This window comes from Vipera ursinii, assembly GCF_947247035.1.
Source record: "Vipera ursinii genome assembly, chromosome: Z".
Taxonomy (NCBI): Eukaryota; Metazoa; Chordata; class Lepidosauria; order Squamata; family Viperidae; genus Vipera; species Vipera ursinii.
Genome location: NC_139517.1, coordinates 88,472,824 through 88,498,658, shown reverse-complemented (window position 1 = coordinate 88,498,658; position 25,835 = coordinate 88,472,824). Strand labels below are relative to the sequence as shown.

At 36.2% G+C, this 25,835-nt stretch overlaps 1 protein-coding gene and 1 long non-coding RNA gene across 4 annotated transcripts in view; one reads left to right on the top strand and one right to left on the bottom strand.

The window, feature by feature from the left end:
• JAZF1 (JAZF zinc finger 1) overlaps positions 1-25,835 on the bottom strand; it is a 135,783-nt gene that overhangs the window by 2,885 nt on the left and 107,063 nt on the right. For both annotated transcript variants that reach the window (XR_014494265.1, XM_083378202.1), the window contains exons 3-4: positions 19,909-20,105; positions 738-907 (exon numbers count right to left, since the gene is read on the bottom strand). Coding sequence is in view for 1 of the 2 variants with exons in the window: in XM_083378202.1 (XP_083234328.1) it covers positions 738-907; positions 19,909-20,105 (367 nt within the window). In the remaining variant the exon portion in view is untranslated. The remainder of the gene's footprint in view (positions 1-737; positions 908-19,908; positions 20,106-25,835) is intronic.
• Positions 11,411-23,928, top strand: LOC310649616. 2 transcript variants are annotated; one of them, XR_014494266.1, is made up of 4 exons: positions 11,435-11,445; positions 11,685-11,709; positions 16,158-16,214; positions 23,871-23,928. It is a non-coding gene; the product is annotated as an uncharacterized lncRNA (long non-coding RNA). The 2 variants fall into 2 exon arrangements; XR_014494267.1 differs by lacking the exons at positions 16,158-16,214; positions 23,871-23,928 and adding an exon at positions 13,676-13,800 and having other exon boundaries at positions 11,411-11,445.

Genomic DNA, 25,835 nt, shown 5'->3' with positions numbered 1-25,835 from the left:
ACCAGAATGATAGCTGCCTATAGCAAAACATATCATATTCTACGCATATAATCATGCAGAAACTGCATCAATCTTTATAAGATCCAGATCCCAAACCCTGTTCCTTATTCTAATAGCCTTTCAGCACTTTGTGCATAACTTGGAATCACTTTTCAAGTAGTCCAGTCATTTGCAAGCTGTCTTGCAATAAAATACTTCCGCCATGTCTAATAGGAATGTCTGACAAATCTGAAAAGTGTTAGATTGTAGAAAACAGATCTTAGGGCTTTTATACAGAATATATTCACAGCACAGGGCCTAATCACATATAAGAACATTGCTTTTTTGTATCTTCTGTCCAGGCTGCACAATCAAACTGACTGGGTAGACTTCAGGTTTTGTTCATAAATTCATGGGGACCTATGAAATGTGCCTTTTGCCTCATGGTGCCTGCCTTCTAAAACTTATTTTTCCTGAGATATATTTGTTTTCCACTTTGGCCATGTTTAAAAAGGCCTCCAAACCTGATTTTGTTCTCAGATCTTAGGTTAGGCAAGTCCTAAGTGAATGATTGTTCTTTAATTGTTGCTTTTTTCAACATTTGCTTACTCTTTTTTACTATATGGTCCCCAGAGTTATTTTAGAGTTGAGTAATATTTTAAATTTCTAAATAAATACAGATCATGATAAAATCTATGAAATCGCACAGCATCTGCTTTAGAAAGAACAGTTTTTCGTATCATAAATAACACACTTACTTTATATCGCTTTTTACACCCAGGAACAGGACAGGCAAAAGGTTTCTCATCTCCTCCATTCATACACATAGAACTTAAGATAGCTTCAGAACTGATGGCACTTTCTGTGGTCCAGGACTCATCACTATCTGAGTCTTCATAATCTACTTCTTCTTCATCATATTCACTACCTAAGAAGATATAAAGCAAGAATACAGATAAACTAAAACATACTCTGGTAACTGAAAAGGCAAAGGATCTGTAAGCTCTAATAATAAATGTCAAAAAGAACAATAAAAATGGAACGAAAATTAAATAAGGTAACCGAACTACAACAACCAGCCTTAGAACTGACAGTGAAGATACTAAAGTGTAAATGGCTTCTATCTTTTAGGATCAACTATCAACAGTAAAGAAACAAACGATCAAAAGTATATTGTAGACTAGCCTTTCGTAGAGCAACAGGCTTTGGAAAAGGTATCCAAATGCAGTGATGCATCTATATCTATGAAGATCAGAACACTGCAAGCAAGTATTGACATTTTTAAAAATTTAAAATGGATCAACAAATCAACCCAAGTTCTTATTCAAGGCATAAATAAGTAGGTTCAAATCATCATACTTGGGATCTCTTCTGTTCTATCTTGCATGCTGACATCAAGCTATTTGTTCAGTAAGACATACAAAACAGACAAAAATGAATGCTAATGAAATGGAAGCAGAACTATATTTCTGTGAAACCATTAATTTAAATGTCCAGCTTAAAGACCCAAATTCTATCTTTCTGCAAAATGATTCTATCTTTTCTTGCAAATATTAGTTATTAACAATCTAAAACCAGTACTATTTCCTGTATGTTTCTTTTAACAGAATTCATCTGTTATTCTATATACAGTATATTCTAAGACATTCATTAAGCTTTAACAATGTTCACAGCTATTAATGTTTGAAAGGACCAAGTTGTTAAATTAATCTTATCTCTTTAGGATTTGTGTACATAAAGGCATCCAAGGAATTAATAGTTTTCTTCTTGTTTACACAAGCATGGAAAGTTGAGCTTTGTTAGCCATATATCACAATATCTTTTCATTTAAGCATATGTTTTTACATAATTTTTATCAAATCTTTATTTGTTATAGACCAGCATAAATATCCCAGCTGAATAGGAGTAAAGCGGGATAACTAAAGTTACAAGCTTCTCCAACTCAAGATTAATGTTTACAAAAGTCAGGAAAACTATGTTTACCAAAACAGCCTTCCAGACCTGAGTAGGAATTCTAGTAGCCCCAACATCTAAAGGGCTGGAAAACAAAATTGGGGAAAGCTGAGTTACATATTCATCTGCTCTGTGGCTGAGGTCTATTGACAGATTTCCAGGTTGCATAAAGCTTTTGTTGGGCTCTTTTTTCTTTCTTTCTTTGGTGAAGTGTTTTAGTTGAATATTTTTTATTAAATACATTGCACATATTTTCAGCAATGGCAGGCAGTAAGTTATTGTTATCAGTGCTTTTTTTGTAAAAGAAAAAGGTGCCGGAACTCACACATGTTATACAACCCGTCTTGTCTACCCTACAAGGTTCCATCCAAAAAAGGTGCCGGAACTCCGTTCTGAACGTTCAATGAGAAAAAAAGCTCTGATTGTTATTAGACATCTTGAAATCAGCTGGTTAATTTTACTTGCTGAAGAAAAAGTGCATGCTTGTGGCATGCCAAAAGAGAATGTTTTTGCCTTTATTTGGCGTTTGCTTTTTTTGTTTTGTTTTGTTTTGCTATCTTTACAATAATTAAAGAGAATATAAGGAACAAAATTAACACCAAACTATCAAGTCAGACTCAACATTCTCTAAAATATCAAGTAATGTGATTGATATTTTATGTGGTTTTAATAATAACAAACTGCTCCCAGTCTTACAATGTGTGTTCTCTATAGACTTCCAAGCAGGGCTGTTACTTTGTACTGTTAGCAATCTCAATCATTTTTTCAAAAATACTGGACCACAACTAATTAAGTTTGAAAAGAATTTCATGGCATAAAAATCATATGAAACTGAAAAAATACTAGATTAACTTTTATCAACTTTTCATTATCAATTATCATTGCTGCTAATTCCAAAAATGTCTAAGCATTTCTCAATCTAGCTGTGTGGAACAGAATCAAATGCTTTCTTATAATCAATCCAGGCTGTGAAATTTGTTTTTCTTTTTTCTTTGAATTCTTCAAAACCAGTTTGTCAATCATCAATTGGTCTTTGCTTCCTCTTGAATTTTTTTCAGCACCCTTTCTGTTCTACTGGCAGCAAATCCTTGTTTTCCAGACATCCATAGGTTTCGTTTGCAATAATGCCTGTAAGTGATTTGTATGTTGTCAGCAGACAAGTTATTGGCCTGTAATTTTCAGGTTTATTTCCCTTTACTGAAGCTGTTAGCCGTTTTTTGGTTTCTGGTGTTTCCAGGACTTGTTTCATCTGATTTCCCAATCTTGCATGCAAACCTGTTAGTGATTTCAACCAAAATCCATGCAGCTCATCTAAACTGGGTCACTCCAGTTCTTGACTTTCTTTGCTTGTTTTTGCACCATTTCTGTTGTTATGTGAACATCTTCCATTCTAGTAACATTTACAGTGTTTTCAACCAGCTTGATCCATTTTGCATTCTTACTGAGCTTGTTGTTTTCCCCAAGTTCTTCCAAAATTTCAAGGTATTTTCTTTATTAGGTTTTTCACTTGTGGTGCACCATGTCCACTTTCATTTCTTATAGAAATGATGCTGAGTCCTTTGAAATTGTGAATCTTGTTGAAATTGCATTATTTGGTTATCATATTGCTTTATTTTCTCTGCAATAGCTCTTCAACCATAACTGCAATTTCTGTATTTTCCAGGTTATATCTTGCTGTCAGACTAATTCTGATTTTTTTATTCTCCAGGTTTCCTTGCCTCAAATTCTTCAAATTACTTAAATCCAATCAAATTTTCTTTATTTTTAAATCTAGGTGGATTTTCTATTTTGGTTTTCCCTTTTTAATTGCTTTATTCTTTCCAATTTTCAAGCTCAATTCCTCTGTAGTAACAAGTGCTGCATATATTAATTAGCTGGTTTGTTTGAAATAATGTTTCTGTTGGAATAATCTGGACAGATTAATTCACATTCTTCAATAATTTAGTCAAACGTCTTTTACTAACTTGATTCAGTTTTGGCAATTTAATTCTTACCATGTTTTTCATCTGAGTCTTAATCTTTTCAACTAATTCGGCTCTGGCTGTTGGTTCTTCAAGATCTAATCCAGCTCTTGCTTCTCTGATTTCCTTCCTTTTCTCCACTTCTTGTTGCTCCACTTTTAAATTATCTCTATTATCAGCTACACATGGCCCTTGATCTTGCCCTGCTCTGCTTTCAATCTCTTGTAATTTTTGCATTAGTGAAGAGTTTGTGTTTCAAAATAATACGCCTCTGGTCCATAAGTCTTTGTTTATTGATTTGCATATCCAGGTGATTCTTCTTCCAAATCTTGAACGTGTGCTTTTGAAATCCACATTTTATTGGCTCAGATCGACAATAAGCTTCCATAATTGAGCATTACAAAGCTTCCTTTTCCAGATGTTTTTGTTTTTTTCATTCATTTTCCAGTTGCCTGTCAACTCCATGTCTTAGTTGCCTAGGAGAGGGAGCTGAGCCCTGTAGCATATTTTTCACTGAATACTCAGGAGCCATAGTATTCAATGTGGGTCTTATTGATCTGGGCGATACTCAGTAACTATGTTTGTATGTATGTATGTATTTATTCCTCCTCCTCCTCCTCCTCCTCATTATTATTATTATTATTATTATTATTATTATTATTATTATTGATTTAATCTTCAATTTGATTCACAGTCTGGGACTGGTAAAAACTTCACATTTTTAAGTTCTAATCAAGGATCTAAGAGCTGTTAAGGTAGAGTCTAAATTCAAAGGCATTCCTGAATAGGGTGGTTTTTGCAAAGTCAAGAGATTCAGGCCTAACAATTTCCATTCAGGCTCAGGTTCAAAATTTCCATGTATCTAGACAATCCTTTGGGTATTGCTCCAAGAACTACTATTACTATTAGTACAATCATTGATTTCTTCCTCCATAATTGTTCAACTTCACTTTCTAAATCGCAATATTTTGTTATTTTTTTCTAGTTGTTTATCTTAAAATTCAAGCATAAGCTGTATTGCAATATCAATGAACCAGACTTTTTTTTTCTTTTCCACAATAATGATGTCAGGCATGTTGTGGGTCAGTTGTCTGTCTGTTTGGATCCAAATGATCCACAGGTTCTTGACTTGCTCATTTTCAAGAATTTTGTCAATTTAGTGTTCCCAGTAATTTTTGCTGCATTTGAAACTTCTGGTAAAGCTTCCAGGGTATGACTTTGGCAACTCAGTCATGATATTGTAGATAATCAGTCTGTGAGATTTTGCTGCAGCCACTGATAAGGTGATTCACTGTTTCATCTTTCTTGTTGCATGAGTGACATTTGCTGTTGTTACTGACATTTTGAATTTTTGCTTTAGTGGAATTGGTCTACAAGTCTTGTTCTTAGGCAGCCAAAATGTTTCTTTCTTCAGTACTCCTGATCTCAACCAGCGCCACGTTACATTTCCTTCAATGTCCTTCAGGTTTTGACTATGTATCGGCTTCTTTTTTTCAGTTAGAAACTCAGTGCCCAATTGTTTCCTGGGGCCTGAAGACCTGGCTCTTTGAGCTCTCGGGCCCAGGCTGAGGAGAAATTTATTTTAATTGGGGTTTTTAATAGTACAGGGTTGGTTTAATCTTTTTTAAATTGGTTTTTAACTTTTGTATGGTTGATTTTTAACTCCCTGTAAACCGCCCTGAGTCCTCAGGGAAAGGGCGGTATATAAATGCAATAAAATAAATAAATAAATAAATAAATAAATAAATAAATAAATAAATAAATAAATAAATAAATAAATAAATATTATGCTTGTTGTTTTCAAGAGGTTTCCCTTGTTCACAAGGCATTATTTTCTCTTCCACAGTTTTGTTTCACCTGAGATCTTAGTGAGTACAATTGATCAATATCACTTTTTGGGAGCAGAGCATGATGCAGTTATAAAGTTCTAGCTGAGTACAATCAATTATTCCATCTAAGTATCATATTATAGGCACTGCCCAGGTACTACTATTACTATTGTTGTTGTTACTATTATTAATCATCACACAACCAGATGTTCAGAATGGATTTGGCATTTTTGTCTACCTATTGAGTCCTTACCAAGGACCTGGGACAGGCAGATCTGGAGATTTTATGGTGTTACAGATATTGCTGCAGGATGGAAGCTGTACCCAGTAAAGTCATCTTTTGCAATTGACTGATGGCAAATTTGTTAATGCCAACCATGTTCAAGTAGTGCTCCAGTTGTTTTGGGATCACACCCAAGATGCCTATTACTATTAGTACTATCCTTGCTTGTCCTTGCCACAATCTTTCTATTTCTATTTGTAGGTCTTTGTATTTTGTTCTCCAATTCTTTCTCTTCTCTTTTGCTGTCTCCAGGCACTGCCATATCCACTATTCAGACTTTTAAAATCTTTCTTATCAACAATTGTTAAATCCAGGTTGTCATGTGGCAGGTGCCTCTGTCTATTTGAATTCTAAAGTCCTAAAGCAATTTAACTTCTTCATTTTCTATGACTTTCTCTATTTTATGGTCCCACCAGTTCTTGCTTGCAGGTAAATGATGTCTCTTACGGATCTTCCAATGCACAAATGTTGCTACATGATCATGCCACTAGATTGTAGAAAGTCCAGATTGTAGTCAATTTGGAGATCTTCTTTTAGCAGCTTATCAGGTGGTCCACTATTTCTTCAGTTTCTTTGCATAGGGAGCACTTACTGCCTGTTGCTGTCTTCTCAATTCTGGCTTTGTATGCGTTTTCCTTAAGGCTTGTTGCAGCCAAAATTAATCTTTCTTTCTTCAACTTTTCTCCTTTATCCATTGCCAGGTCTTATTATTATCTGCTTTCCCTTCTATTTTTTTAATGTACTGGCCATGTAGTGTTTTATCTTCCCATTCCTCTATTCTGTTCTTCATTTGATTTTTCTTGTAGGCCAGTTTGGTCTCTCCAATTATCAGTAAACCTTCCTGATACACTAACTTCAGTGCATCTTCTTCATTGTCCTTCAGATATTCTTCCAAAAATTTTTTTTCTTCTTCAACCATCTGATGTACTTGAAAGATTCCATGCCCACCTTAGTAGGTAGAGTCTGTCAATGTCACTGCAAGATGAAGGGCATGATTCATTGTCATTATTTTTCTGGTCTTCTTATCCATTTCTTTTAGTTCTCCTTCAGTTCAGTCCACTATTCCAGCTGTGTATCTAATGACTAGAATTGTCCAGGTATTGATTGCCTTTATGGTATTTCCTCCTCTGAGTTTGGACTTTAAGATCTTCTTCACTCACTTGATGTATTCACCTCTAATCTTTTTCTTGACTTCTGTGTAGTTGGTGTTTTCAGCTTAAGGACCCTCAGATATTTGTAGTAATCATCTTAATGTTATTTTTGTGGGGTATCTTGATTCCTTCAGTTTTCACTATTTTCTCTTGTTTGTTAGTGACAGTGATAGTGGCACATTTGTCCAATCCAAACTCCATTGCAATATCTTGGCTATATATATGCAGACAGTGTTGAGCAGTGATTCTATTTCAGATTCTATTTCCAAACAGCTTCAGATCATCCATGTAAAGGAGGTAGGATAGTCTGACAGATATTTTAATGTTTGATAGCGATGGGCTGAGTTATTGTTGACAGAGTATAATGACAAATAGTGGTGATAATCAATTTCCTTGAAATATTCCTCTCTTGATATAACTTCTCCCAGTCTCTCACCATGGATATACAACTGCATCTTCCATTGTGCCATTGATCTTTGCGCAAAGCTTCTGATATTTCTACTGACTCCTATTATTTCTAGGCACTTGATTATCAAGTTATGTGGCAGAGAATCAAATGCCTTTTTGTAGTCAATCCATGCTAATTCAGATTAGTCTTTCTTCTCTTGCAGTTTTCCAAAATCATTTTGTCTATTAGGAGTTGATCTTCTGCTATTGGGGCAGTTTCATTTTTGCTCAGGTAGAAAGAAATTGTTTTCAACTAAAAAACCAGTTAGCAATTTGAAAGTTGCTGGTAAGCAGTAATTGGCATGTAGTTGCCTGGTGCTGCCCCTTTTGCTGGGTGTGCTCTTCTAGATGCTCAGTTATTCTTTGTTCCAATTCTTTTATTTTTTTTGTTAGAGGGCTTTGTTCTTTCTGAGGAAGAGATGCTTGGTTTCCAAATGAAAACAGTTGTATATCTCTGCTGGATTCTTCTACTGCCAACTCCCCCTGGTTTGCCTCTACATTCTGAGTTCTGGTAAGGCTTTGATTTCTTTGCCAATTCTGTTTCTGTGAATACTTTTATTTTGCATTATAAATCAATATTGATCTGCTAGCCTCTGTTCTGTTATTTCCAATTCTAGATGTTGTTGTTTCCAGAACTGGTGCATTCATTTCAGATATCCTCTTCTTGTTGGACTTGATCTGTAATAACAGATCATTATTTTTTTGTTTTCAAACACTGTATTTGCGATGGGTAAACCACCTTTTCTTCCAGTAGTTCTGCAGCTGCTGGCTCTGGTTGCTGGCCCTGGTTGCTCACTCCTGAGTCTTGTAGCCCATTTTCCACCACATATCCAGGAACTGCAACATCTAGCACGTACCTTGTTAACCTGGGTGACATCTGAGGTGGTATGACTTTCTGAAATTTATGTCTCACCATATTTTTTTGGGGAGAGACACTCTTTGTGACTCCTCTGATGAGACCTGTCCAGTATGATTGAACCTCTAGCATACCTCTCATTTTCCTTAGAGCACACAAGCCCTACAACCACGTCCAGGTAGTGCCTCACTGGAGGTTGATGATGATTTCACTTTTATTCTTGTGTATTTATATTCTATAAAGGTAGTTCTTGCTTAATAACAGTAATTGGGACCAGAATTTCTGTTGCTAAATGATGTGGTTGTAAAGTATGACATTTGTGACTGTGCTGCTCAGAAACAGCAGTTATGGCCATTTCTGATTACCATCATTAAGCAAATCACCACTGGTTATTAAGTGAGAATCTCAGATGATTGCAATTTTCAATTTCTTGCTGGCTTCCCCATTGACTTTGCTTGAGGTAATCCAGGAGGAAAGGTTGCAAATTGTGATCATGTGACTGCAGGACACTATAACAGTTGGAAATGTGGGCCAATTGCTGAGTGCCTGAATCACAAACACATGGTTGTGAGGGCACTAGGATGGCCAGAACTTGGAGGACCAGTCATAAGTGCCATTAATTTAGCATCATTGCAAGTTCAAACAGTCCCTGAATGAGTGGACATTAAGTGAGAACCACTTGCATTTCATTTATATGAAAGAATGCACACACATGTGCACATGCATGTACACATATACACACACACTCACCAGTCAATTGATATATGTACAATTACATTCATTGTTTAAGTTTAATGTTTTGGCTTTACAGCTGTTATAAAGTTATTTGACAAATCTTCTAGTGTTAAGGTACTGAACTAAGACTGGGAAGAGTGAGTTTCAAAGTCACTCTCTCTTTTCAGGCTGACTGATTTCACGGCAACATTTTCTTCTGGGAAAAAGAGGGAAGCGCAAGAAAGGCAACATCCTGATCCAAGCTTTGCTCTCTTCTTGCTTACATCATGCACATACCAAATGGGAAAAGCTTAAGTCTGACAGAATTTTCTAACAAAAGTGGCAAGTACTTATAGATGCTGCTGCCCACAGACCTAATTCAGAAGGATAAAACAAAAGGAGATCCCTACGTAAGCCCCCTTGAGAGCCTGTAGCAATGACAATATGGGGGTGTTCCAAAGGGGAGGGGATTAAAAAAATAAATATGGCAGATACAATCATGAGAATGAAGACTTGCCCTTTTAATGCATCATAATGCATATTAAAAAAGGGGTATGGGGAGGGCTTTGATCACATGGATGTAGCAGCCATTTTGACATTTTTACCTTCTACAGATACTGCTGGGCAGTATATAAATGATATAAATGGCCTATCTTAACCCATATGGGGTAATCTGTTTCACCATGATATTTTTAACACTTTAAAATCCTATCATTAAGGAATGCATTAAAACGCTAACACCTGTTTCAAAGTATTATCAGTGTAAAATGTACAAAAATATGTAAACATATCAGCGCACTGGCAAATTAATAAAACATACAGAAGTAGAAGTACTATATTGATGTTAGTGTTCTGCAGATGTGAATACAGTCACTATTGCACAAACTACATCCACACCTTGTTGCTTGACTTGTATGAGATAAATCATTTATTGAAAATAGTCCAAAACTGCTGCTACACAGGGGGAAAAAAGAAAACAAGAGTAAATAAAGCAAACAGATGTATAAGTATAATAATTCTACTGTGTAGCACTGGTGGTCAGCAAAATCACATTCAACATGGGAGGCATTCTGGCAACATGCAGGAATTTTCACAAGGTGGTTCAGGTTAATTCCTATAATCCATGAAGCTCCAGAGATCTTTGAAACACACTGTAAGATGAAAAGCAGCATTTATGAATGCAATTTAGACAAGAATGTTACTCTTTAGCAACATTACTCCTGGTGTTATAAAAGTTTTGGTTTCAAGAAGCAGCTCCTGGAAGCCTGCAATGTTTGTCTCCATTGCCAGATTTTATTTCAGTGGCACAGCAAAAATGCTGTGACTGAGGGAAAGGGGAAAGGCAGTAAGGAATCATGAAAAGGGAGGGATTAGATAGATAGATAGATAGATAGATAGATAGATAGATAGATAGATAGATAGATAGATAGATAAATAAATAAACAAACAAACCAGCTCAGCCAATGGAGAGTCCACTTATCAGACAAAAGGAAGCCAAAATGAGAGTTGCAAGAAGTCCACACAGCCTATATTGTATAAATATGTTGCCCATCAATGTCTGGCAGATCATAAGGTACCCATGATTACAAAGAAAAAAGCCACCTTCGTTTTCTGTTCTTTAGGTGGGGTGTATGTGAGACATGATCTCTCTCTCTCTCTTTCACACACACACACACACACACACACACACACACACACACACACACAGAGGCAGGGGGGCACAGGGGCTATATGTTTTTGGCAACTGTCTGGACTACAAAGGTAGACATATATTCATATCCCCAACCATAGCATTTTTGGTATCACACAGACATAAAAATCAGAAAGATATGATACTTCTTTTGCCATGTCCTGCTCAATACTGAGCCACTTGCTAAGCATTCCATTTATTGTTCTACATGCTTTACTTCCATCATTTCTGCTCTTACTCTATTCAGCAATCAAGCTTCATTTCTTATTTTTGTGTAAAACATTCTATAATTCAAGCCTAAGCATTTTTTCTAAGTGACCAACTCTACAATAATTGTTTTTTCTTTCTGTTCTTTCTCAAATTCATACATTTCTCAAGATCTGTTGGAAAACAAACATGTGTTCTGTTCATTCCCCATATGGCATAATACTTTACTGTACTTCCTCTCATACTTTTTCCTAAGAATTATGACAATTTTTTTTCTGTGCATGCTTAGAGACTATTTCTGAGCAGTATCTAAATTCTCTTTTTGGTCTTTTGTTTGAACAGAGACTTGCAAGTAGTTTGGCAACTGAAAACCATGTAAGTATTATGAATAAACAGTGTGTCAAAATATTGAATATAATATTATATGAGTTAAAATATGGGCCCACAGTATTTGCTTTAGAGAATTTCCTTTTATATCATAAAATAAGAATATCTCATCTATAGTTTCAGCATGAATCGGGGGGGGGGGGGAAACCACAGCTCCAAGCAAACTTGCAATTTTAAATAACTACTTAATGGGAACTCATGCTACTTCTTTCTTACTATTGATATAGATTATTATGAAGAATATCCAATTTGGTGAGTTAAATTAACATAAATGTTTGTTTTCAAGAACAGCTTAAACAATGTTCTGAAAATCCAGGTGGTTTCTGAATTTTTAGATATTGGTTTTGAAAATAAAATATATTATTATTATATTTTGAATATTTATTATAACTGAAGTGAGTGGAAACAATATGAAGGAGTTGGAGAAACAAATTGAAATTTTTGATCTTAAAGACTAGAATGTTCTCAGAAATCAAACCACAGATTCTATCTTCACAATTCTTGCAATTTTTCCAGATAAGGAACTAAGAATGAACCTGACCAAAGAGTCAGGTTGACTTTAAAGAACCATTTAACTTGGGTTTTCCCCCCCACAACATCTACATTTGTCATCTAAAATATTGGAAATCTAGATATGATTAAAACATTCTGTTGAGCAGTGCTCAGCTGGTATCCACTTTGCTCTTAACCAATTTCATTTTTTTTATTGTCCTGTTAATGTTTCAGGGCTTATTTTCATGTATCATTGCTTTTCTTTTATTTGTGCTTTAACTTTCAGGTTAATCTAAAAAAATAATCTTCTATGTACAGTACTTTAGTTTCATTCCTTAAACTGCTTTGAAAACATTCATATTGATTGCTAGGATGACATATTGATCAGATATGTGTGAAATAGTCATGAAGAAAACCAATCTGTGTTTATTTTTTAAAAAAAATGCTCTCCTGATGGGCTCATGCTTGAATCAGTTACTTTTATGTGGAATTCAAGTCATTTAATACTTCCTAGGTCAGAAACAGCACTGTAGAGGTCTCCACAATTTAAAAGGGAGTCATCTCAAAATGTGACTGGCATCTCCCTTTTGAGTTAAATGATTCATGAGGTGTTTTAGATATATCTAGCCAGACTTGATATTCCATTTCTGCTATTAGGGTGGGCTTCTGCCATTTACAGATTACCACACAAGTAGGCAAGATGGCTTTGAAAACAAAGATCTACATATATTGCAAAATATGGTAAAGGTGCCTTGAAATCTTTTTCTTTTAAATACAAGACATACAAGTTGTTAAAATACATTGATTTCTGAAAGCACCGAAGTTATGCATACCTTGTGAAATAGAGTAAATGGGAGAAAGTGACCCAACATTATTTAAAAAAACACACAGCAGAATGAATATTTTAAAAAATAAACATTGAAAATCTTCAAACATCTTCAAAGAAAAACAAAAAAGTCCAGTTGCCTCATGAAAAAGCCTATTTGGGACAACTATGACCTGGATGACTGAGAATGTCATAGACATTAAACATTGAAAAGTGTATTAGATATAGAATATAGAAATTCAGAATATACAGAAGGTAACATTAAATTTTTGGTTAAAGATTTTTGAACAGGATCTCAAACTCAATCCAAATTCTCCCTAAAAGCTGTGCAACTTTGCTGAAATATAGACCAAGCCAACTACATTTCTAGAACCAGATTTTCTAAAATAAATGCATTTATAAAAAAAACATCATGGAAAATAATTTCTGGCAACAGTAAATCATTTCCGTGTTGTTGCAAAGGAATTATATGGATGTGTCTATGAAGCTGAGCTTAATTAAGATGGGACAATAATGTACTTATAGCAGTAATTATCTAGTTGTCTCTATGTATATTATTAAATCTGTGAAAACAAATTTTTGTCTCCATACTGTTGAATTACATGATGATATCTTTTGAGTATTTTTTCCCAACTTCCTTTAATGTAATTTATAAACCTGTGATTTTGAACACTATTGAGATTCTGTTGATTAATCTGTTGCCTGGTTTACCTGGTAAATGCTAATGACCAAGTTTTAACAATAATCCTGGCATATAGACTACTGACAGTATTATCTTTGCTTATTCTGTGCAATCTTGTTTTATTAAAAAAAGATAAACCTTATATATTATATCACTAATTAATGTGTTAAATATTCATTCAGAAGAACTAATTAATAATAGGGTTCTCATTGGAACAGGAATATTTGGAAACTATCAGGCAAGAAGAAGAAATCAAGCAATTTTAGTCTTGACTCATTGCACAACTGCAAGAGACCTAGGATTCACTCTGCCCCCCACACCTAAATTCTTACCTGTTTTCAGGGGAGGGTGACCAGTCTGGGGAGATTCTTGTATTATAGATAGAATACAATAAAGTAATAAACTTGAATCTTTCATGTGTAGATCTATTTGCTTGCACCTGACATTAGTCTCCCAGACTCCTACTTCTTACTCCTAAGAAAAAGAGAAAGTTTACTGCGATAGCTGCAGACCCACATGTAGCTGCTGGATCTGCTCAAGATATGGTGGATACCTTGCTGTGGCATTAGAAGGGGATAATGTCTGAACTGAAGAACTTGGTGGCCACGATGCTTCAGTTAGTTCAGAAGGTTCAAAATTTTCCATTACCAGAGGCTCCGATTGCTTTAATGCACTGAGTGGTTCCAACTGTGCAGCCAGGTTTGCTATGTTGCCATGGAGGCTTGCTAGAGAGATTTGGGTGAGAAGTGGGCAAGATGAAAACCTTCATTGCTCAGTGTGAGTTGTACATTGGAACCTAGCTGTAGAATTCCCATGAATTGTCCTTCATGCTAAGCTTGTTAAAGGAATAAGTGGCTAAGTGGGTACTGCAATCATAGAAGAAAACATCCCAGTCATGGACAACTACCAGAACTTTATCAAAAGAGTCAGGGGGTATTTTGGAAACCCGATACAAGCCATAAGGCAAGTCATTCCACTGATTAATTGTTCTGTCAGGAAATTTCTCCTTAGTTCTAGGTTGCTTTTCTCCTTGATTAGTTTCCATCCATTCCATTCTTGTCCTACCTTCAAGTGCTTTGGAGAATAGCTTGACTCCCTCTTCTTTGTGGCAATCCCTGAGATACTGAAACACTGCTATCATGTCACCCTTAGTCCTTCTCTTCATTAAACTAGACATATCCAATGCAAATATTTTTCATATGTTTTAGCCTCCAGTACTCTAATCATCGTTGCTCTTCTCTGCACACTTTCTAGAGTCTCTACATCTTTTTTATATTGTGGCAATCTAAACTGGATGCAATAGTCCACGTATGCTCTTACCAGGACATTATAAAGTGGTACTAACACTTCACATGATTTTGGTTCTGTCCCTTTGTTAATACATGCTAGGACTGCATTGGCTTTTTTGGCAGCTGCAACACTCTGCTGGCTCATATTTAAGTGATTGTCCACTAGGATTACAAGATCCCTCTTATGGTTATTACTAGTGAGCCATGTATCCCTTCTATCCCCTCATTTAAATCATGTAATTGGAAAGCAGCTGCTGAGGGAAAGCAGATGGAGAGTTTCACACTTTATTTCTTACAAAAAGCTGAGACATATCAACAGAGCTTGCCCAGCCAAACCCCTGTGGAGAGAATGCAGATTAACCAACCAAGAGAGCATTAACTCCCCTGCTAAGTGAAAAACAGCAGTCCCTCTCTCAAGAACTTATGAGGGATATCCAGTTCAAGGTATGCTCATAAAAGTTCAGCTATTTTGTCTTTTAACTCTGGATGTAAGAAACAGCAGGAAGCTTTGATTCTTGAGCACCACTATTTTATAGACTCGGCAGTAGTAAAGAATTGTGAAAACCTAGAGTGGACCTTATTGTTCCTATGAAGGTAGAGTTGATGGGTGGTCAGTCTTAAAGAGCAGGCCCCATTATGCAGTCCACAGTGCCACTACCCCATCATGCACTCTAACACTACAGCTGGAAAGCATACCAAGCTTTTTCTCTCTCTACATGGCACAAACCTTCAAGTCCCAATCATCTTGTTGTTTGCAAAGTTGAGGTTTCATGACAAACCTTTAAAAAATAGCCTAAAATGGCCTAAAACACTTGAGTTTCTGGGTTACCAGATTTTTACAGATGGAATCCAAATGGACCCCTAAAAGGTACAGATAATGCTCTCATGGTACCGCCCCCAATACATAAGTGTTTCCTAGGTTTTGTGAATATAGGAAATTCATTCCAATCTTTGCATGTAAGGTTAAGATTGTTACTTAATTGCTGAAAAAGAAAGTGAAGTTTGCTTCATTGGAAAGAGAACAGTCTGCATTGAAGGTTTAAAACAACACTTTGCTAAGCAATGCCTTTTCCAATACTCTGACCTGTTAAAGAAATTTAATGTCCAGACAGATACCTCATATGTAGCCCTGGTGCTATTGTAGGAGCAGCAGGAGGAGGGGGCCAATTGCTTCCTTGTGTCTTTTACTCCAGAGCTTTAATGTTTCCAGAAAGGAATTACGACATTTTTAACAAGGAGCTCTTAGCAGTGAAAGCGACTTTTGTCCACTTGAGATAATGATTGGAATCTGTATTAATTAAAGTCTGCACTGACCCTAAAAATCTGGAAATGTAGAAAGTTCAGCCACTTTTCCTGCAGTGGAATCATTTTTTTCTCTCATTTCAATTTTTGTTATTACATATATCCCCAGTTTGAAGAATTTGTTGTCGGATGCATTGTCCTGAAAGCCAGAGTACCTCCAGATGCAGTAAGTACCACCCCCACAAGGATTTTGCAACTTTCCGATTTTTGTTGGCTTCCCCCAGAAACACCTATTGAGTTCTTGGATACAGGACACATAATCTAGATGCTATTTTTCAGAATTAAAGTGCAGCAATAACTTGACCCATAACTTGCAGACCCTGCCAGGTACTATATTACAATTTTTCACAGAAAAAGGAACTTCATGACATAAAGGCAGAATTGTAGTGCAAGTGTCTTTGAGGGAGGAGGTTCTAGAGAGACAATGGGGCAACGGGTGCATTCACGATGATACACAGGCTATTGAGAGAGTTTTAGTGACCTATGGTGGCAACAGACATCAAGGGCTGTGTAGTGTCTTGTCACATATTCAGGAGGGCAAAACCTCAGCATTAGAGGCCAGTAGGGCTGTTGTGGCCTTGGAAACACCATCCCAGCCTTGGCATACAATGTCACTGGACTTACCACAGCTCCAAGACTATAATTTCATATTGCTAGTGGTAGATTTTTTCAACAAGCAGGGACATTTGGTCTCTTGTAAAGGTTTGCCCAGAGCGAGGGAGACAGTCCCTGGATCAAGTCTTTTGCTATGATGGAATGGTTTCTAGGCTAATTTCTGATTGTAAAAGCCAATTTACTTACAGAGAGTGCTAATATATGACCCTGCACTAAAGCCTGAGGAGGAACCAATAAGTGAAGGGGTTAACTAATCATAGGGGAAGCACAACACACACACAGCTTGACTTTCAATGTCTGGGCTTCACTTTTCAGGGGGAAAGGGGAGAAATTCTCTAATCATCTAGATGCTTTGTAGGGCATAACACCTGGAGTAGAGATCAAGTGGGAAGTTAGCCTTGAGTAGTTAAGTGCAAGAGATCTAGGACCAACCTCCCCTTAATTCCATTTATCTGGTCCAAGAGAGGGTGAGCAGTCCAGGGAGATTGTTGTATAACAGGTAAAATAAATAAAATAGTCAACTTGAATCTTTCATATTTGGATCTAGTTGCTTGACAAGGGGAGATCTTTGACATAATGCAGTAGAAATTTTTGGAATAAATCTTTGGCTAAATAATAGTATTCTACTCCTTCAATGACAGTTGAATTAGTATTATTTCTTCACTTAGCAACATTTTTGTGGAGCTCATTAAGGAAATCTGTTTCCCCCCCTATATATTTGGTTACTGAACCACTGGTTCATGACATTGGAATTAAAAGCAGATGAAGCTGAGCACAAATTGTTATAATACAGCGATGATATATTATGTATTGATAAAAAGATAGATGTAACAATTAATTATTTCAAGATTGGTATATGTACTTAGAGGGATTTCATGTTAATACACATGAAAATAAATAATTACAAAGTTTTCATGAGATTAATCTCTAGATTTTCTTTGTTCAAATTGTGATTACCTATGATGAGGGAAAATAACTTTCAACTTCATCACCAATCACACATATTGATTTAATTTTTCCATGGAAATCAAATTATAAAATCCAAAACCCATTACAGAAATAATTAGAAATTTATTAGGTCATTTTTTGATATCATGGCATTGGGTTTTTTAGCTGAAACTGTACTATATTTCCAATCATAATACATGCCCTTATTTACATGGTAAACCTTTAAGATAATCTCTGTTTGAAAACTGCAGGTCATTTTTTAAAGCTATTAAACTATCCCAGGCTTTTTCTGCTCTGCTTTACAAAGATGATGATGATGTCATTCTTTCCCTACTTTTGATAGGAATGAGATATGCTTCTCATTTGGCTCCTTTTGCAAGAACAAACAATTATTACTAAATGACTAAAATATGTTATTGGGAAGGGGCAGGTGGCAGAGGAATTAGGAATGACAAAGTGAAGGACCAAAGTCACACATATGAACCAATTTGAAAAATACCCGGTCATTTCATTTCTGATCACGATAGCTTATGGTAAAAAATTAATTGAAATAGATAATATATGGTTTTATATGCATAATGGCAATTAAATTCTAACTGCATATGACTTCCAGGGAAGCAAAGGTGGACTGAAGACAGTAGAGGTAATAATTGTAGTGAAAAGAGGAGCCTCTGAATGGATTGGCTTCTCAGAATTTCTTTCCAGGTTAAAGAAAGAACTAGGATCACACACAGGTTTCCTCTGATCAGACTGTCTCTGCAAAGATATCATAAAAGAGTAATCTCCATTGTGTATAAGAGCTCGGGAGGGAAGGGGGAGGCAGGGGGGAGCTTCCTATATAAGCTGCAACTCCACACCTTTAAAGGGACACATTGGGTTCTATTTCTTCTCGTAACTATTTTAGAAAGTTGCTTTTTAATGAATCTCTGGATGTTAAGAACCTTTGAAAAATAAGCTGTATTACACAAGGAGATTTTTTTATCCTCCACAAAATAAGTAAATTTAAGAATTAACAAGATTTTCTAGTGGGTATTCAGTGTCTGACTCTAATCACCTAGAACCGTGGTGGCAAACCTATGGCATGTGGGGACACCCACCATCGCCCCAGTTTCAGGCCTTCAGCTGGGTTTTATAAAATCTTTTCACTTTAGGCCTCCGCGCTGTGTGAAAAAAAAAGGTTCAATCAATCAATCAATTTCAACTTCTCGTGGAGAAAAAAAAGATCTTGCAAAGTTGGAATTGATTGATTGAACTTTTTAGTCCCACTCAGTCAGCTGTTACCACTGTAACCACGCCCACCCAATTGGCCACGCCCACCCAATTGGCCACACCGATCCAATGGGCCATGCCCACCCGGCACCCAACGATACATAACTGGGTTTTGGGTTGCAGTTTGGGCACTCAGTCTCTAAAAGGTTCGCCATCACTGATCTAGAATATATATGTGAATTTTGACTGTTGACCTTTCACATGTTTATTGTTATTATTGTTTCTCATGTTGTGAGCAGTGGAGAATCTGTCTGAGATTGTGACAGTATATAAATGTGTGATATACACACATGCCCGCATCATATATGTGATACATACAAAATTAATTAGGGATGGTGGTACTAGGGCTCCTATGAAAGAACTACATAGTTGATAGAGATTTTGCCATAGTATTTTAGTGCATGCCATCTTGTGCAATGAGCCTTCTTTGAGATAGCTTCCATATTATGAACCTTTCTGACATTTTTTGAATATTAAACTTGATTTGCCTATTTAAAACTTTCCTCTTGACATAGGCCTTTTCTATATTAGTTGAATGACTGGTTGTGAAAGAGGGAGAAGTGATATAGGATCATATTTGCTTAATTTCGCAGAAAGTTGACAAAACATCTTACTGTCATTATTGTGAGAACATACTTATGTTTTCACACACTCACCCTCTATTTAATAATCACCCTCTTATTTCATGCATTGCTTTTGTTGCAACAGGGTTAGGCTATCTTCCCTGTTCAATTTCTTAGTATTCTTTTTCAGAAACAAAACTTGCACTTATTTTCCTATTTTCCTTTCATCTTCAATAATTGAATCAACAGAAAAAAAGACAAACATGGTCTGAAAAAGAGGTCATGCCTGTAAAAAAAAACAATTTTGGATCGGAAAAGAAAGCCCATCCATAACATATTTGAGATTTATTTTAACTTAAATATTGCTGATTCTTTTTGCAGTCTAACTTTACTGTGATTTGCTTGCTATTTTTTTTGCTGCTTTTTAAAGTATATACCACAAACAGCAAATCCATTTTATCTTACCTGTGGGTGTGCTACTACGAAATGAGGAGGAAGGGGTGATCGGAGGTGTGACAGGTGGAGTAAGGCTTCCACTGCTGTGACGTGGAGGAGTAGATACATTCCCACGGGACACTGAGCTTGATAAGGTCAAGGAGAGTTTAGGCTGTATTTTCTTCTTCAGAGATTCCTGTTCCCTACGAGCAGCATCAGTCATAAACCTATAAAAGCAGTGATACCAATATTATGGGGAAAAAAATATTGTGAATTGGCAACTGTAAACATTTGGCGCAAGTACATGGGAGTACTCCTTATGCTATTCATTTCTTACCTCCCCTTGTTCCTGGTAAACCAAATATTGTCAAATGATGGATAGAAGGGAATAATTTTTTTTGTTTTTTTTATTAATTTAGTGTTGATCCATGGATTGTGATAGGAATTAACTGACTAGCTCATTGCCCAAGCCTGACATTGTTAGCTGAAAGTGAGTGTTTGGGGCTAGTCACTTTCTCTTAGCTCACCTCAAAGGGTTATTTGTTGTGGAAAAAAATAGGAGAAAGGAGTATTAGGTATGTTTACCACATTGAGTTATTTTAAAAAATAATGAAGTTGGATAAAAAGTTGTTGTCAATGCTTAATTTTACTGATTAAATTGACACACGAAAGCTCCTCTCTGAGGGAGATGGATGATTAAGAAGTATGAGATATAAATAAATAAATAAAATCTTTAAAGATTTTTAAGATTAGAACTCAAAATTTCCTGATTTCTAAAGTAATGCTTTAACCACTAGGATAAACTGGCTTACCCATAGGGGACATAATACTATGTCAAAATCTGTCTTCTAAAATTTTATTTTCTTTCAAAAGAGATTTCCCTTTTAGTACTCCATTCTTGTGTAGTTTCTTTAGAATGTGTTCAAATGATAATTTTGCAATGAGCATATTTTAGGCTGCCAAAGTACGCATTTTTTTTATAAAAATGAATCACTATAGAGCAGTGGTTGAGTGGCCCTCAACCTTTTGGGCACAAGGGACCGGTTTCATGGAGAGAGGTTTTTCCGTGGACCAGAGGAGGTATGTTTTAGTGTGCTGCCTGCATCCCACAGATGGGGCTTAGCTTGTTTGCATGGACTGGTTTCTGGCATGCTGCGGACCGGTGCCGGTCCACAGACCGGGGATTGGAGACCTCTGCTCTAGAGGCCTTCCTGCTTGCATATGCTTCCTGGTCAGTAAAATACCCATGTGCATTACTGTGTTGATTTCCCTTAAATTGAAATTTGGGAAGTCAGGAGGCTGCAGACTATTGAAGAAAGATAGAACACATACCCCACCAATGTAGGCACATCATACTTAATTACACCACTGCACTTTCTCCTACAAACAAAATATTTGTCTGATTGTGTGCTGCCACCACGTGGCTGTTTTGGAGAAATTACAATGTGGGCAGTCAGACCCTCCTACCCTATGATGTATTTCCGCTTCCCTCCCCTTTCTGGGATGGACTTCCTCCTCCTTTGTCCCTGGGGAGAATCCCATCCTTCATTATTCAGCTAACATGTGACAACAGCAGACTTACACAGGCGCTGGGAATATTACCATTTTCTAGCCTTAGCGATACCTTGGAAATATCTTGGAAATGCTGTTCAAAGGTCATCTGAATGCTGCATATTGAGTCTGCAAGTTACCCCATGTCTTCAGGCTAAAAGAGAATGGACTCTCTAGGGACAAAGGAGGAGGAAGTCCATCCCAGAAAGGGGAAGGAAGCGGAAATACATCATAGGGTAGGAGGGTCTGACTGCCCACATTGTACTTTCTCCAAAACAGCCACGTGGTAGCAGCACAGATTGCCTACAAGAGAAGATCAATCCAGACATTCATAGTAAGAGGCATTATATGTTGGTGTATTTACCATATTAGTAATGTATTATATTCCTTGACTTACTGAAACTTTTACGAATTTGTTGGGTTAAGAGTTTCTTTGCTTGTTATTTGACATAAAAATTTCACACTAACTTTGGCAAAACTTGTCCTGCCCTGGGATGCTGCAGGCAACCAAACCCAGTTCAAGCTGCAGTTGCCTCACTACCCTGTACTGTATGACTGCAATCTGCTGCTCCAGCTGACCTTTGCCCTCATCTTGCTCCCACTATGGAGGAGGTATATCTAGCCTGACTTGCTGGGCCAGGCTAGGCTTCAGTTGCAAAACCTCCTCCACCAAGAGCAGCCCCAGAGCTATAGTGCACCAAAATGATACTTTGCAAAGACTTCTGGGTGGCACTGTGCTTCACATTCTCCCCTCAAATGCCCATAAAAAGCAAGCCTTTGCAAAGAGCTCCTGGGCAGGCCACACTCCACAAATATTTTAGAAATGGATGTTTGGTGCACTACAGCTCTGAGGCAGCAGGAGCAAGAAAAAGTGAAAGTCAACTGGGGGAGTAGAGTACAGGGCAACAGGGGCCCAAGGAAATAGCTGGGAGGGAAGATAGATAGGTGGGAGGAGTTGAAGCATCCCTGTGGCTGTAAGTGTGGATGGGCTGCCAAGTGTCCAAATATTGATCATGTGACTGTGGAGAAAATGCAGTGGCTATAACCTCAGGCACAGGTCTCTTAGTTCAATGCCTTTGTAGCTTTTAACATGCTGAATGAATAGTATTATAAGTCAAGGACTACTAGTTTAGATAATGTTTAGTTTTAGTAGTTAATTACCATACTTGACATAAATTCCTGACAAGTGTCAATTTCATATGGTTTACCGCATAGACACAAATAAATGTCTTATGTTCTGTAATAAAAAAGCTTACCCTGGCTAATTTTTCAAAACCTTAATAAAGGCATAAAAGGCACTGAGTACAATTTAATATCCCAATTATCATCTCAGAATTCACTTTCAAAGCAGTTAACAGCTGGATTGTTAAGGCATTCATTAGCTTTGTTTTTGCTTTGGGTCATTAATTAGCCAACCAGTCATCGCTTGCTGCTAACAATACATAGCTTATGGGTTACTGCTAAATTATAGGAAATAGTTTATGGGATCATTTCATAACCTATTTTTAAAAGGATTCAGATATCTTATTACACTATATAGCAATAAAAGAAAATTTTTCAAAATGTATAGTCCAGATGACTAGGTTGCAGGGTGTAATATTTATTCAACAAAATGCAATTATATCTGAACATATCATTGTTTAATTTAGATCAGACTACACAGCTCTTTTTTAAGTGACATGATTTCTAGGATTCAATCAGTGCATCACTAAAAACAAATATTGTAATTCTTACTGTTTTATTTTAGTTATGAGAGACCACCAAGTTTTAGGATGGAAAGCTATTAGAAAGACAATCTTTACATCATCTGGTAGATGATCAGATTTCTTCACAATTCATGCAAAAACAAGACCAGTTGGGGTAAGTCTCAAGATCTCATTTAGCAACAGAAATTTTGGGCTCAGTTGTAGTTATAAATTGAGAACTACCTAATTTTAACAGAACAGAAAAACACAATTGGAAGGGACCTTGGAGATCTTCTAGTCCAACCCCCTGCTCAGGTAGGAAACCCTATACCATCTGAAAAAAACAAAACTAGTGGATTGCACAGTTCATGGAGTAAGAAATGAAAGATGAGTTGATTGTTTGAATTTTGATGTGGTAATACACCACATAATCTTCAGGAGAGGCAAAATGAATAAATATATCTCACAAAGAATAAGGATAATCTACTGCAAAGTGATCTTCCACACCTCTGAAAATTTTCTTCATTACATCCAATATGGCCAGGGAGATTAAGGGTTAGATTGGGTTAGAGAACAGTCCGTCATCTTAAAAATTAAAGACTACTGTCCTACACGCTTTGGTTTTTGGAATTATTACAATATATTAAACCATACCTGTTGATATTTACTTAGATGTTTGTTGAAAATATATGGTATTATGAGATGAAATTATTACATGATGAAAGTTCATGCAGTTGTTATTGTATCTTTTTTCAGACAAGTCATTCAAAGACTCAAGGCAGCATACACAATACTTCTCCTTATTTTTATCCACAACAACAGATTGTTAGATGGATTGGGCTGAGAAAGAGGAATTTCCATTGACTTTCCATTGTTGAGAATGGAGCAGAATTTGGGTCTCTTTGACCCCAGTGCAACAATTGAATTATAGTTATATGTAAAAATGCATATACATAAATACCTATTTAACAGTAACATTTGAACAATGAATCAAAAAAGAAATAATGACAGATTTTCATACAGTGACCCAGTGGGTTTCTGAAAATGTAGAACAATAAAAATAAGAAACAACATCAACTGCAAGTGTTAAAACAATTTTATAAAGAGATCTGTTGGTTCCCTTGAAGGGGTAAATTCTTCTCTTTTCTACTTCCTCTTGAGTCACTCAAGGCTGAGTGCAGAGAGTTCAGGAGAGACTGCAGATAGGAAAACACACCCCTTCTGAATCAGAATGCTCTTTCTCTTGAATAGAGAAGAAAAATGTTTTTCCCTCTCAATTTGTTGTATCAGCACTGTTGCAAAATATAAAAATAAAAATTAATAATTCATTATAGTAAATCAAGCAAATTATAACTGCAAAAACAAATCAGGAGAAGAAATTCAACATACCATTTGCTAAAAGTTTAAAACAATCACCATACCTAAAAATGATAGAAAGAAAAAAAAATGAAGCAACATAGGAAAGTCTGTTAGAAATAAGTGGGGGAAGATGCATATGTTGGTGTTTAATTAATTTCCTAACAAAACACAACTGCTTCGAGGCTTCCATGCTTGCTACTCACACAGAACCATGAAACCATGTTATATGTACTTATTACTGAATTATATGCAACTTATGCAGTCTTTTACAAATACCCCATGCATTTGAATATTTTTTTACAGTTTCAATGTACCAGGCTGAACTTAAAAAAATTAAATGGCCTCTTTAATGGAGCGGGTGGCCTCCTCCTGCTACGTGAACTAGCTGTAGGCAATTAAAATAATGAGTTTGGGCTGAGTCATCTAATCTCATGCCTGGTGCAAGTCAGGCCATAAAGGACTTTGCCGCCCCACAATTCATTGCCTGTTTACCAAACAAAACCCAGACTTGTTCTTTGCTCCCTTCCCCCTTCCTTCAGGCAACTTTTGATGCAAAAGATGGTATTGGAGAGCCCTCTACAGGTTGCCACCAAGGCTTTGCTTCAACAAAACAGGCGTTTTATTGAAAAATGTATATATTTTCCAAACTCTTGTTATGGCAGCTAGGGATAAAAAAGCATTGTTCATGCATGCCAAGAAAAGAATTTTTTTTATCCACAAATGTTACTTCGATTGGATGCACATTAAAATGGATACGCTGATATTATTGCAAAAGATGGTATTGGAGAGCCCTCTACAGGTTGCCACCAAGGCTTTGCTTCAACAAAACAGGCGTTTTATTGAAAAATGTATATATTTTCCAAACTCTTGTTATGGCAGCTAGGGATAAAAAAGCATTGTTCGTGCATGCCAAGAAAAGAATTTTTTTTATCCACAAATGTTACTTCGATTGGATGCACATTAAAATGGATACACTGATATTATTGCCATCTGTGGTAACAATAAAACATATATTATAATTACTGCCAGAGAATTTTAGACGAGAAAAGCCAAATTATTTGACAATAATGTTCACACAACATTCAGGAAAAATGTTTTCTTATGTAACACTGCTTTTAAAAACATGTTGCATACTTACACTATAACATGCTGCAGTCACATTAAAATTTGTATTAAAATATAATTAAATCTGAGAGTTTAATCAAACTCTCAAAATATATAATGATGATCATTCTTTGATTATACCAGATTGCCACAATTTATTTATTTATTGTAAATATCAGATTGCCACATGTATGTATAGATTTGTAAATACATTGACTAAAATCAAATTGCAGAATTAACAATATATTTTCCATTATT